Below are 14,898 nucleotides of genomic sequence, written 5' to 3' on the forward strand. Positions count from 1 at the left end.
CTAATCAATTGTTTTTCAACAATATTTTAACCTACAGGAATATTTTCACATTTCTATGTCATGGTTAGTTCCTAGGATAATGTCATCTTTCAATACTTCTAAAATGGGATCCAGGTTTAAAACAATTGCAGGTTTAAAATAATTACAGGTGCACCTTACTAGCTTATTCTATATCAAACATGGTCTTAACTAGTAAACACAGATTCTAGTTTTCATCTAGTTCACAGATAGCTGGCTCGGCCCGCTTCACACCTCCTCACACAAGAATACACTCAGAGCCTATGAGGTGGGTCCATCTGCTCCGTTCCCGAAGTGTGGTCTCCTGAGATTCCAAGTTTGAAGGATCCCTCGTGTACCATTTACCCAGGTCATCAGGAGCGTCACAAAGTGAAAATTCACATCCCCAAATGTGGTTCATTTCTTTAATATCAAATGAGGAGGCACACTTATCACACAAGTCATTGTTATTCTTAAACTAAATCTTTATTCACTTAATAAGGGGGCAGGTCAATACAACGCACACATATAAAGTGAATCAATTGAGTGCTCTACGATAATGGCTGGTCGACAAACCACCCCCAGATTATTTGTTGTGAGCCACGAGACAAAAGTACAAAGGTCTTTTATAGCCAAGTTAAACCCTTTTCAACCTACAAGACCAACAATAGACATAAAGGACGGGTCACACGGTTACAGGAGACAGTATCTGCTGTAAATAGGAACCCCTAATGGTACCCTGGTCTCTCTTTGTGTAGAGACCAGGGTCTGGCCCTGTGGTCATCTCGCCCTGGTACCATATAGAACAGAAACATTAACTCATGCTCTGGAATGCGGTCACTTTAGGTTTTATCACCCAAAAGACATTGTAAAGTTCCTGTCAGTGTTATCCCCCAGAGGACCATCCTCAGTAGAATACACAGGCACAATAGTTATAAGAACACTCTTATGTTGCAAAAACTACTATTTGATCCAATAAAAGCATTATAACATAACGTTGCAGTTTTGCTCTCAGTGTTCACTGAAAGTTGACTAGTAACAACAACTGGGACATAAGACACACCATGAGACCCACTAAATCTGCCCAAGAAGAGGGAAACTATAACTCACACCAAACTTACAGACAGGAAGTAAACCAAAAAAGTGGAGCAACTAAAAGGTGTTGACTCTCCACATCTATCAAGACAACTGGAGCACTGGGCCAGACACTCTTAAATAGAACCTGGACCAGCTCAGGTGAAACACCTTCCCACTAACGAGATGGACAAGCCAGCACAGGTGTAACACATACTGACTAATGAGGTGACACCAATCAATGCGCCCTATGTGCTAACGAGCTATACCTGCTAAAGTTCAACCTCAAAACATAAATGGAAAAACCAAAGACTGTAACACATTAATTAAGAGATTGCGCACCACCAACAGAAAACAACTTCCATTTCACATTATAATCAACTACAATGCTTCACCTTCACCAATATAAACATGGTGTCTACTGGCAGTCAACAATTACAAACAAGAATCCATGGAACGCACTGGCTAAACACAAAACACAAATCTTTTTGACTGCCCAACCTTGAGACAATCAGAAACCAAGTTGTCCTCACCATGGACACAAGCAGCAATAAATCACTGATATCAATTAGGGGGGAAATCAGGTTGTACTTGCTGTTGAATCTAAAAAAAAAGACATGGAAATGGGAGATATCTTTTAGCTCACTGGTTAGAAGACAACCTGCAGAAGACAGTCAGCTACATTTTGAGTTTATGGGTCCCCAACACTAAGAGAACCGCAACACTTACTTGTCATCGTGCGAGAGAGGGAGGGACATCCTGTTAAAACTAACTGCTCAAAAACCACACGGAATCTGGGAGTAATGTGTACATCCCTGGTTAGAGGACAATTTGTAGAAAACAGCTCGTTACATTTTGAAGTGTTGCATTTTTATTCAAGTGTAATACAACTCTTTTTTTGTTAGTACATTTTTTTGTTAAATCACAATAGTACCCTTTCAATTCAGAGCCTGGATTTTCCCCCTGAGGCTAATATCCATATCATGTTGAAATCAAATGATAAGGGGGCATACGATTAGGCTTCTACATTGTGACAATATTAAAATACTCCTACTACAATGTGTTAACAGTCCACATTGTGACATGAATTACTTGATATCATGAAACAACTCCATGTATGTATTTTCTATTACTTGATCAGATAAAACTTGATCAGAGTTGTATCAGATTATCTCAAGATTTCTTTCCTGTGTGTGTTATCTGGTGTACTGTCAGATTGCCAGATTGAACAAAACTCTTCCCACATTCATTACAGCTGTACAATTTCTCTCCTGTGTGCGTTCTCTGGTGTACTGTCAGATTGCCAGATTGAACAAAACTCTTCCCACATTCATTACAGCTATATGGTTTATCTCCTGTGTGTGTTCTCTGGTGTGATATCAGAGTGCTTATGTGAGTAAAACTCTTTCCACATTGAGTACAGCTATAAGGTTTCTCTCCTGTGTGTATTCTCTGGTGTGAAATCAGGCTGCTGAGCTGAGTAAAACTCTTCCCACATCGATCACAGCTATAGGGTTTCTCTCCTGTGTGTGTTCTCTGGTGTGAAATCAGGCTGCTTAGGTGAGTAAAACTCTTCACACATTGAGTACAGCTATACGGTTTCTCTCCTGTGTGTATTCTCTGGTGTGAAATCAGGCTGCTTAGCTGAGTAAAACTCTTCCCACATGGATCACAGCTATAAGGTCTCTCTCCTGTGTGTGTTCTCTGGTGTATATTCAGATGGCTAGATGTAAAAAAACTCTTCCCACATTGAGCACAGCTATAAGGTTTCTCTCCTGTGTGTGTTCTCTGGTGAAGAGTCAGATTACACAACTTTGTAAAACTATTCCCACATTCATCACAGCTATACGGTTTCTCTCCTGTGTGTGTTCTCTGGTGTGATATCAGGTTGCTTAGCTGAGTAAAACTCTTCCCACATTGCACACAGCTATATGGTTTCTCTCCTGTGTGTGTTCTCTGGTGTATCTTCAGCTGGCTAGATGTTAAAAAACTCTTCCCACATTGAGTACAGCTAAAAGGTTTCTCTCCTGTGTGTATTCTCTGGTGTATCTTCAGATGGCTAGATGTAAAAAAACTCTTCCCACATTGAGTACAGCTATATGGTTTCTCTCCTGTGTGTGATCTTTGGTGTACAGTAAGATGGCTAGATGTATCAAAACTCTTCCCACATTCATCACAGCTATACGGCTTCTCTCCTGTGTGTGTTCTCTGGTGTGATATCAGGCTGCTTTGCTGAGTAAAACTCATCCCACATTCACCACAGCTATAAGGTTTCTCTCCTGTGTGTGTTCTCTGGTGTGATATCAGGCTGGTTGAATGAGTAAAACTCTTCCCACATTGAGTACAGCTATAAGGTTTCTCTCCTGTGTGTGTTCTCTGGTGTGACATCAGGGTGGATGAATGAGTAAAACTCTTCCCACATTGAGTACAGCTATAAGGTTTCTCTCCTGTGTGTGTTCTCTGGTGTGATATCAGGCTGGATGAATGCGTAAAACTCTTCCCACATTGAGTACAGCTATACGGTTTCTCTCCTGTGTGTGTTCTCTGATGTGATATCAGGCTGGATGAATGAGTAAAACTCTTCCCACATTGAGTACAGTTATACGATTTCTCTACTGTGTGGATTCTCTGATGAATTTTAATGCCTGCTGAGGTGAATCTCTTCCCACAGTCAGAACAGCAGTGAGATATCTTCCCTGTGGATCTCTGCAGGTGTTTCTTGAGGTGTTCTAATGTGGAGAGACTCTTCTCTGCCTTGTCAGCATCATGAGGTTGTTGAGGCTCCCCAGAGGATCCACAATAGTCACGTCTCTCTCCTGTGTGAACAACAAAGTCAGACAGATGGTTAAAGGCCAACAACAGCGGAAATCCATTGGAAACAGTGATGCCAACAGCGTAGCCATGACGTTGTACAACAATTGACGTCTGTAATGAATGTAATGATTATTTGACATTTGTCTTAAAATGAGCAAGAACAGTCACATTTTGTCTTCTTTTCACATTAGTAGTAACATCTAAGATTGTAGACTAGAAATAAGTTATTCATGTTGTTGAAACTCTAAGCAGTGTGCCAGACGACTTTTGGTCTCCAATATAGGCCCCTTCCTGTTTCATAAAATTGTGGCACGAGGGCAATGCACATTCAATTTGGTTGTAGAAACTCCTCCCTGCTGATGAGGAAACCGATAGTTATGGATGTAGTATAGTTATGGATGTAGTATATCTGCCAGGAGCAAAAATGTTGAGCAAAGATTTTAGTTTTTCACAATGTATTCTGAATGTGGGAAAACTCAGGGGAGGAACCTCCATTTCCAGGTCGCTTATGAGTGCATTTCACAGTACTTTTTATTATAATTGTATGGCTCGTTTGAATGTCCTGCTTAATATAATGCTTGTGTCATCATCTCAAATCAGCCGCTTGTACTTAAACACTTCAACCAGTAAAATGCTCTTTGGCAAGCTGTTCCATCAGCCTGACAATGAGGGTTTGTACACTGTTTACAAAATTGGCCCATAACTTCATCTAACAACAAATAAACCTATGTAATGAATGAAGAAGTACTTTGGTTGTTGTTGCATGACACACATAGTGTACTCTAGGACCCATAACAATAACATAGACCTACTGTAGGACCCATAACTTCACCTAAAAACAAATATAGGAAAATAGCTCTGTGTGTTGTACAATAGCCTATCCATCAAGGAACAGTTCTCTACACAGGCTAGGCTACCCTGGGGCGGCAGGGTAGCCTAGTGGTTAGAGCGTTGGACTAGTAACCGGAAGGTTGCAAGTTCAAACCCCCGAACTGACAAGGTACAAATCTGTCGTTCTGCCCCTGAACAGGCAGGTTAGTACCCTCCAAGCTCGTCATCAAGCTCGAGACCCTGGGTCTCGACCACGGGCCACCCCCAGGTGGTGAGGGTAGGCAACATCTCCACCCTGCTGATCCTCAACACTGGGGTGCGTTCTGAGCCCTCTCCTGTACTCCCTGTTCACCCACGACTGCGTGGCTACGCACGCCTCCAACTCAATCATCAAGTTTGCGGACGACACAACAGTGGTAGGCTTGATTACCAACAACGACGAGACGGCCTACAGGGAGGAGGTGAGGGCCCTTGGAGTGTGGTGTCAGGAATATAACCTCACACTCAACGTCAACAAAACTAAGGAGATGATTGTGGACTTCAGGAAACAGCAGAGGGAACACCCCCCTATCCACATCGATGGAACAGTAGTGGAGAGGGTAGTAAGTTTTAAGTTCCTCGGCATACACATCACAGACAAACTGAATTGGTCCACACAGACAGCATCGTGAAGAAGGGGCAGCAGCGCCTCTTCAACCTCAGGAGGCTGAAGAAATTTGGCTTGTCACCAAAAGCACTCACAAACTTCTACAGATGCACAATCGAGAGCATCCTGGCGGGCTGTATCACCGCCTGGTACGGCAACTGCTCCGCCCTCAACCGTAAGGCTCTCCAGAGGGTAGTGAGGTCTGCACAACGCATCACTGGGTGCAAACTACCTGCCCTCCAGGACACCTACACCACCCGATGTTACAGGAAGGCCATAAATATCATCAAGGACAACAACCACCCGAGCCACTGCCTGTTCACCCCGCTATCATCCAGAAGGCGAGGTCAGTACAGGTGCATCAAAGCTGGGACCGAGAGACTGAAAAACAGCTTCTATCTCAAGGCCATCAGACTGTTAAACAGCAACCACTAACACTGAGTGGCCGCTGCCAACACACTGACACTGACTCAACTCCAGCCACTTTAATAATGGGAATTGATGGGAAATGATGTATAATATATCACTAGCCACTTTAAACAATGCTACCTAATATAATGTTTACATACCCTACATTATTAATCTCATATGAATATGTATATACTGTACTCTATATCATCTACTGCATCCTTATGTAATACATGTATCACTAGCCACTTTAACTATGCCACTTTGTTTACATACTCATCTCATATATACTGTACTCGATACCATCTACTGTATCTTGCCTATGCTGCTCTGTACCATCACTCATTCATATATCTTTATGTACATATTCTTATCCCCTTACACTGTGCATAAGACAGTAGTTTTGGAATTGTTAGCTAGATTACTTGTTGGTTATTACTGCATTGTCGGAACTAGAAGCACAAGCATTTCGCTACACTCCCATTAACATCTGCTAACCATGTGTATGTGACAAATACATTTGATTTGATTTTGTTCCTCGGCCGTCATTGAAAATAAGAATTTGTTCTTAACTGACTTGCCTCGTTAAATAAAGGTAAAATAAATAAAAATAAACATGAGGTAAGTATCTGTGTCCAAACAGACTAACAAGACCCTACTGTAAATCAAGCAGACAATAACACATTATAAACATCAATTTGTTAGGAATGTTGGATCAAACGTGGAGCACAGCATAACTGTCTTTACCAGAGTAAAGAATGAAGAAGCAGCTTGGTTGCATGTCGTGGTGATTGTCATTCAGAAAATGATTTCCTGGATAAGTTGATGATAGTTGAACATGTGACTTAACAAAACAGCTACAGTATAATTATTGTATGTGTAATTATTGAAGAACCGCATTCATGACCATATCCATTTGGGTGTTGTCAATAAAGTTAAGGTGACTCTCCGTTAGAACCATTGGATTTTGCAAACTCAAATGATTTAGGATTTCTGTGCCCATGAAAACTGTTTTCCCAGCGTAATATAAGGAAACTAAATGTTACATAGGTAGAGTGCATTTCAGAGATCTGAATACAAAAAACTGTACTAATAGGACAATAACCTAAACCACAAGGCCAAATCTACACTGAAGGAGCTTACCAAGATGACATTGAATGTTCCCGAGTGGCCTAGTTACAGTTTGGACTTAAATTGTCGTTAAAATCTATGGAAAGACTTGAAAATGGCTTTCTAGCAATGATCAACAAACAACTTGACAGAACAGGAAGGATTTAAAAAAGAATGAATGAATATTCACATGAAGATCAGTCGCCTATTGGATGACATCACGACTTCCCATCAAACCAACTCCTTGAATGCCTTACTATGACATCACTCACACCTTGTAGTTTGCAGTATTTTGCTCAAAACATTTATTTGTTTCCCTTTAGTGTGTTTATACTTTACTGTATTTATATATGACTTTTCAACAGGAAAAAAGTACCCAGTACCTTTATTTAACCAGGTAGGCCAGTTGAGAACAAGTTCTCATTTACAACTGCGACCTGGCCAAGATAAAGCAAAGCAGTGCAGAAAAAAAACAAGAGTCACACGTGGGATAAACAAAAGTACAGTCAATAACACAATAGAAGAATCTATATACAGTGTTTGCAAATGAAGTACAGAGGTAAGGCAATAAATCAGCCATAGTAGCAAAGTAATTACAATTTAGCATTAACACTGGAGTGATAGATTTGCAGATGATGTTGTGCAAGTAGAAATACTGGTGTGCAAAAGAGCAAAAATAAGAGAAAAGAGTCGGCCCGAGAATTGAACCCTGTGCTACCACTGTAGAGACTGCCAGAGGTCCGGACAACAGGCTTGACAGACTTGACAGACTGAACTCTATCTGAGAAGTCGTGAACCAGGCGAGTCAGTCATTTGAGAAACCAAGCCTGTTGAGTCTGCCGATAAGAATACAGTGATCGACAGAGTCAAAATACTTTGCCAGGTTGATGAAACTGCTGCACAGTACTGTCTTTTATCAATGGCGGTTATGATATCGTTTAGTACCTTGAGCGTGGCTGAGCTCGGAAACCGGATTGCACAGCGGAGAAGGTACGGTGGGATTAAAAAATGGTCAGTGTTTGTTAACCCTCTTGCGACGAGCAAACCCGTATCCGGGAGCGTAATCATAGCCTCAAATGCATTAGCATAACGCAGCGGACATAAATACCCCTAGAAACTTTTCCTATTCATGAAAATCGCAAATGAAATGAAATAAATATATTCAAACACAAGCTTAGCCTTTTGTTAACAACACTGTCATCTCAGATTTTCAAAATATGCGTTACAGCCAACGCTAGACAAGCATTTGTGTAAGTTTATCATGGCATAATGCTATGCTAGGCTCTGCTGGCAGCAGGCAATATTTTCACGAAAATAAGAAAAGCACCAAATTAAATAATTTACCTTTGAAGAACTTCAGATGCTTTCACTCAGGAGACTCCCAGTTAGATAGCAAATGTTCCTTTTTTTCCAAAAAGTTTATTTTTGTAGGCGAAATAGCTCCCGTTTCTTCATCATGCTTGGCTGAGAAATCAACCGGAAAATGCTGTAACTAAAACGCCAAACATTTTTCAAAATTTGCTCCAAAATATTGACAGAAACACGGCAAACGTTGTTTAGGATCCATCCTCAAGGTGTTTTTAACATATATATTCGATAATATATCCGTCAAGGCAATTGGTTTCTCATAAGAAGCGATTGGAAAAATGGCTACCTCAGTATTTTACGCAAGATTTTCTGCGGGAGACACCATGTGACCACATGCTATATATGGTCCCTTACAGCCATTCTTCAATGGAAATGCCTAAAAAGACATCACAATGCTGTAGACACCTTGGGGAACACGTGGAAAACGGAAGCTCATTCGTAGACCATTCACAGCCATATAAGGAGTCATTGGCATGAGGCGGTTTTAAAAAATGAGGCACTTCCTGGTTGGATTTTTATCTGGGTTTCGCCTGTAACATCAGTTCTGTGGCACTCAGACAATATCTTTGCAGTTTTGGAAACGTCAGAGTGTTTTCTTTCCAAAGCTGTCAATTATATGCATAGTCGAGCATATTTTCGTGACAAAATATCTTGTTTAAAACAGGAACGTTTTTCATCCCCAAAAATTTGTAGCACCCCCTAATGCATAACTGGTTATTAACTTTGGAAAGGCAGGGCAGGATGGATATAGGTCTGTAACAGTTTGGGTCTAGAGTGTCACCCCCTTTGAAGAGGGGGTTGACCGCGAAAGCTTTCCAATCTTTAGGAATCTCGGACGATACGAAAGAGAGGTTGAACAGACTATTTTTATTTTATTTGACCTTTATTTAACTAGGCAAGTCAGTTCAGAACAAATTCTTATTTTCAATGACGGCCTAGGAACAGTGGGTTAACTGCCATGTTCGGGGCAGAACGACAGATTTTTACCTTTGCAGCTCGGGGATTCGATCTTGCAACCTTTCGGTTACAAGTCCAACGCTCTAACCACTAGGCTACCTTACGAACAGACTCGTAATAGGGGTTGCCACAATGGCGGCAGATAATCTTAGAAAGAGAGGGTCCAGATTGTTTAGCCCAGCTGATTTGTACGGGTCCAGGTTTTGCAACTCTTTCAGAACATCAACTATCTGGATTTGGGCGAAGGAGAAGCTGGGGAGGTTTGGGAAAGTAGCTGCGGGGGGTGGGGAGCTGTTGGCCGGGGTTGGGGTAGCCGGGAGGAAAGCATGGCCAGCCGTAGAGAAATACTTACTGAAATTCGATTATCGTGGATTTATCGGTGGTGCAGTGTTTCCTAGCCTCAGTGCAGTGGGCAGCTGGGATGAGGTGCTCTTAATCTCCATGGGCTTTACAGTGTCCCAAAACTTTTTGGAGTTCGAGCTACAGGATGTATATTTTGGTTTGAAAAAGCTAGCTTTTGCTTTCCTAACTGACTGTGTGTATTAGTTCCTGACTTCCCTGAAAAGTTGCATATTGCAGTACGCAACAGGATGTTTTTGTGCTGGTCAAGGGCAGTCAGGTCTGGAGTGAACCAAGGGCTGTATCTGTTCTAAGTTTTACATTTTTTGAAAGGGACATGCTTATTTAAGGTGGTGAGGAAATTACTTTTAAAGAACAACCAGGCATCCCAGTTTAGGTCACCTAACAGAATGAACTCTGAAGATATATGGGGGGGCAATAAATTCACATATGGTGTCCAGGGCACAGCTGGGAACTGAGGGGGGTCTGTAACAGGTGGCAACAGTGAGAGACTTATTTCTGGAGAGATTCATTTTTAAAATTAAAAGCTCGAACTGTTTGAGCTTAGACCTGGAAAGTAGGATAAAACTTTGCAGGCCATCTCTGCAGTAGATTGCAACTCCTCCCCCTTTGGCAGTTCTATCTTGTTGGAAAATGTTGTAGATGGGGATGAAAATTTCAGAATTTTTTGTGGCCTTCCAAAGCCAGGATTCAGACGCGGCAAGGACATCAAGGTTGGCGGAGTGTGCTAAAGCAGTGAGTAAAACAAACTTAGGGAGGAGGCTTCTGATGTTAACATGCATGAAACCAAGGCTTTTACGGTTACAGAAGTAAACAAATGAGAGTGCCTGGGGACACACAGGGCCTGGGTAAACCTCTACATCACCCGAGGAACAGAGGAGTAGGATGAGGGTACGGCTAAAGGCTATCAGAACTGGTCGTCTAGTGGGTTGTGAACAGAGAATAAAAGGAGCAGATTTCTGGGCGTGGTAGGATAGATTCAACGCATAACGTACAGACAGGGGTATGGTAGTGTGCGGATACAGTGGAGGTAAACCTAGGTATTGAGTGACGATAAGAGAGGTTGCATCTCTGGAGGCACTGGTTAGTGTAGGTGAGGTGTTAGGGAAATTGCAATATTATGTTCTAATACTTGTATTGCATTATAATGGTTGTTTTTTCGACAGAATAGAGTATTCTATTAACTATTGTGTGTGTGTTCTAGGGCCTCTGAGATCTCTGTATCTGGGCTATAAAAGATCTTTGTACTTTTGTTTTGCCACTCTCAATGGATCATTAGAAAATGGTGAATTGTTGATAAGTATTTGCTATTGCAAAGCTCTTATTAAAGATTTAGTTTACGTATAACTCTGACTTGTGTGAAGTTTGTCTCTCCTCATTTGATAGTAAAGAAATTAACCACCACAGAGGTCACCGCATATGTGGGAGGTGGGACAAAAGAGTTCTCTGAGGCATGTTGAGTGGGACTAGGGGCTCTGCAGTAAAATAAAACAATAAGAACTACCCTAAACAACAGTATACAAGGCATATTGAAATTAGAGAGACATAAAGGAAGGCATAAAGCAATCACAGGTGTTGATTGGGAGCGCTAGCTTAGACAACAACGGGTAAGACAACAACAGTAAATCAGCTAAGACAACAACAACAGGTAAAATGGCGATGAATGGGCAGAAAGGGTCAATTAACTACACACAGGGCTTGAGTTCCAGGCTGAGGCCGACAGTTAAACAAAATAAACAAAATGGAGTACTGTGATTAATAACAGTCCAGCAGGCATCAGCTATGTAGCCTAGTGATCATAGGGTCCAGTGAACAGCAATATATGAACCAGGGAAGCCGATATGGTAGTGTTTACTACGCTGGCTGGGAGATGCACCTGGTGCTAGCTTCGGGACAAGGGCGTAATCGATGTCTGGCAAAGGCCGGTTGAGGGCACATCGGACGGAATTGTGTAGGCAGACCAGTCGTGATGGATAAGCGGGGCTCCGTGTCGACAAAGGGTCCAGGCCAATTGGCAAAAGAGGTATTGTAGCTGGAGTAAATTTGTTTGCTAGTGGGGAGATGCACCTGGCTCGAGGCTAATTGGTGTTAGCTTCGGGACAAGGGCGTTAGCCACTATAGCCAATCCGGTGCAAAGGTCCAGAGCTTACGGCAGGAATCCGGTGATGTAGTAGCTTCTAGTCGTCTTAGTGAAGAGTCTGGGAGGAATCAGCTGTGTAGCCGAGTGATCACAGGGTCCACTGAGCAGGCCAGGAGATGGGCCTGGCTCAAGGCTAGCTTCGGGGCTGGGCCACTCGGTAGCAGCTAGCTAGCTGCGATTATCCGGTGTAATGGTCCAGAGCTTACGGCAGGAATACGGTGATGTAATGGAGAAAAACAGTCCGATATGCTCAGGGTTGATATTGCGCTGTGCAGACTGGCAGGTATTATCCAGGCTAAAAACAGCTGGTCTCTTAGCTAAAAATTTAAAGGTTGCTAGCAGTGGCTAAAAATGACTAAATAGCAAGCAGCTAATCAGCTGGTTAGCTTCTGATGGCTAACTTCTGATGGAGGTTCTAGCTATAAGGTCTAAAACATAGCAGATCCATATCACATTGGGTGAGGCGGGTTGCCGGAAGGTATATTTAATTTAAAGATGGAAAAAGAGATTGAAATATTGCAATATATACAAAAAAAGACAACATTTACAACAAACACGTCTTACTGCTACGCCATCTTGGATTACAAACTCTGAAATTATTTTGTACTTCTGTGCCCACGAAAACTGTTTCCCCCAGCGTAACATAAGGAGCCACTAAATGATACATAGTTCGAGTGCATTTCAGAATACAAACAAACTGCCCGACAGCAAGATCTCCTATTTAAGTTGAAGTTCATCATATGGCAAGAGTAACGTTATGACTATAACTACTGTTCCCTGAAGGAGGGAAACTAGGTACAACATACTATTAAATTCAAGCCTCGCTGGAATCCCTGCCTTCTACAGGTGATGAACGTGAGGCTCGGGTTTATTACTTAAATGTAATACCGCTCTTCACCGACCCAGGAAGGGGTGGGGCCAAACAGGTGTTGTACCTCGTTTCCCTCCTTCAGGGAACACTAATTATAGTGTTAGGTTCTAATTTTCCAGAGAAAATAACTCACGGACACTAGAGAAGCTTAATCAAGTTTAATTATTCCCAAAGGGTCGTTACAGCTATAAGTCAGACAAAAACATGTTCTCACCATCACAAGTATATATACCCCACTTTGGACACCTCCTTCTCTCCAATCCTTACATTTTCTGGATAGACAGGAAGAGGGTAACAGGACACTAAACCCTTATTACGCCCTTCAATGGATCTGACCTGACCTCCTGACCTCAACCCCTCCTTCGCCTAATCCACAGATGTCCATCCGCTTTCCCTATAGCAATCCTGTGATCTCCTCCAGTCCACCCAGCACATTCCACAGCCACTCTTGTCTTTCTACAGATCTCACTCCTTTATATACTCTGCGTCTGATATATCATGTCTTTAATATCTCAATGTTCAAAGTTTAGCCCGAATCCAACAGTCATAAAGTTACACTCCCTTTCAGTTGGTCAACTTCCGTACACCATACTATGGGGAAATAGAATCATTCCCCATGCCGACCCAAACGGATATTAATGAAACGGCCCCTGGCAGACCACCCAGACCTGACCCCGCAAGATGTGTCAGTTTTGTCAATTTATTCATTGACTTTCGTTTGAAACACTTCTGCCAATGTTGAGAAAGGACACACACCTGATTACACATATAGAAGTAGGATTATTCTACCTGGCCTGCACGCAAATGTAGGCCTATAAATGTGCCCATTTGGGGATGTCTGATAGTATTTCTGATTGTCTTAACGTACCACCACTAATGAGTTGTGGAGCTTCTCAAATTATTTTTTTATTCACCTCAAACAGCAAGTAAACAAAGTCTCATCAAAATCAATTGCAAATGACAATAGTTCCTCAAAGTATTTTCGTAAAATATTTCCAGCTCTCGCCCTTTCGATAACCACTCAGCATAAAAGGGGAAAATGTAACGCTCTGATTCAGTGGAAATGTCATAAAATACCTGCTTGCTTCTTATTCTTTGCACAAATAGCTGTGTCTGTCCCAAACACACTGGTGTGGGATACTCTGAGGGCCCAGAATATTTTATACAAAGCTTGCTATCTCCAGTTTTGGGCCGACCCAGTTGATAGTTGATAAAAATGTTTCCAGTTCGTTGTAGACAGGCCATGTGCAGCAAATGTGATTTATATGATATTTTCTACCTGCAGGCTGCAATATTTTTATTTGTTGGCTTTATGTAGGCTATTTTTACATAGTTGGCAATGGCAATAAAAGTTACTTTTAAATTTGCATAATTTTCATTTAGATTGAATGTAGATGAATCTACATTCTATGATTGAGATACTATTATGAATTAAATTAAGCTGTTCCAGTAAACTGTGCATAAGAAAATCCTAACCGGCACGCAGGTAGTTAGAAATGGTCAGATAACTTCACACTCCAAATGGAAAAGGTTGCCGACCTCTGGTGTAGCCCATTACCGGAAACTTCAAGAGCATAACAGCAGTATTTTTCTCCTTCTGGTTAGGTTATCTTGTCTTAATTATTTAATCAAACGTGTGCTTAAAGCATCAGACCAGTTCAGTACATATACAGTGGGGCAAAAAAGTATTTAGTCAGCCACCAATTGTGCAAGTTCTCCCACTTAAAAAGATGAGATAGCCTGTAATTTTCATCATAGGTACACTTCAACTATGACAGACAAAATTAGATTTTTTTTCTCTCCAGAAAATCACATTGTAGGATTTTTTATGAATTTATTTGCAAATTATGGTGGAAAATAAGTATTTGGTCAATAACAAAAGTTGAAGCAAGGGCTGATTTCAAGGTTTTACTGCTAACCTACAAAGCATTACACGGGCTTGCTCCTACCCATCTCTCTGATTTGGTCCTGCCGTACATACCTACACGTACGCTACGGTCACAAGACGCAGGCCTCCTAATTGTCCCTAGAATTTCTAAGCAAACAGCTGGAGGCAGGGCTTTCTCCTATAGAGCTCCATTTTTATGGAACGGTCTGCCTACCCATGTCAGAGACGCAAACTCGGTCTCAACCTTTAAGTCTTTACTGAAGACTCATCTCTTCAGTGGGTCATATGATTGAGTGTAGTCTGGCCCAGGAGTGGGAAGGTGAACGGAAAGGCTCTGGAGCAACGAACCGCCCTTGCTGTCTCTGCCTGGCCGGTTCCCTCTTTCCACTGGGATTCTCTGCCTCTAACCCTATTACAGGGGCTGAGTCACTGGC

General features: G+C 41.9%; 2 protein-coding genes across 3 annotated transcripts in view; one reads left to right on the plus strand and one right to left on the minus strand.

Moving 5' to 3' along the window:
* The window catches only part of LOC127916587 (uncharacterized), a 184,401-nt gene that overhangs the window by 93,703 nt on the left and 75,800 nt on the right, over positions 1 to 14,898 (plus strand). The window lies entirely within an intron of this gene.
* The window catches only part of LOC118370066 (gastrula zinc finger protein XlCGF17.1-like), a 246,728-nt gene continuing 232,297 nt past the window's right edge, over positions 468 to 14,898 (minus strand). The window contains exon 2 of one of the 2 annotated variants that reach the window (XM_052498855.1): positions 468 to 3,887. In XM_052498855.1, coding sequence (XP_052354815.1) covers positions 2,245 to 3,887 — 1,643 coding nt within the window. In that variant the 3' untranslated portion in view covers positions 468 to 2,244. The remainder of the gene's footprint in view (positions 3,888 to 14,898) is intronic. The other variant, XM_035754860.2, reaches the window with a different exon arrangement.

Source organism: Oncorhynchus keta, chromosome 37, assembly GCF_023373465.1.
Source record: "Oncorhynchus keta strain PuntledgeMale-10-30-2019 chromosome 37, Oket_V2, whole genome shotgun sequence".
In the NCBI taxonomy this organism is placed as follows: domain Eukaryota; kingdom Metazoa; phylum Chordata; class Actinopteri; order Salmoniformes; family Salmonidae; genus Oncorhynchus; species Oncorhynchus keta.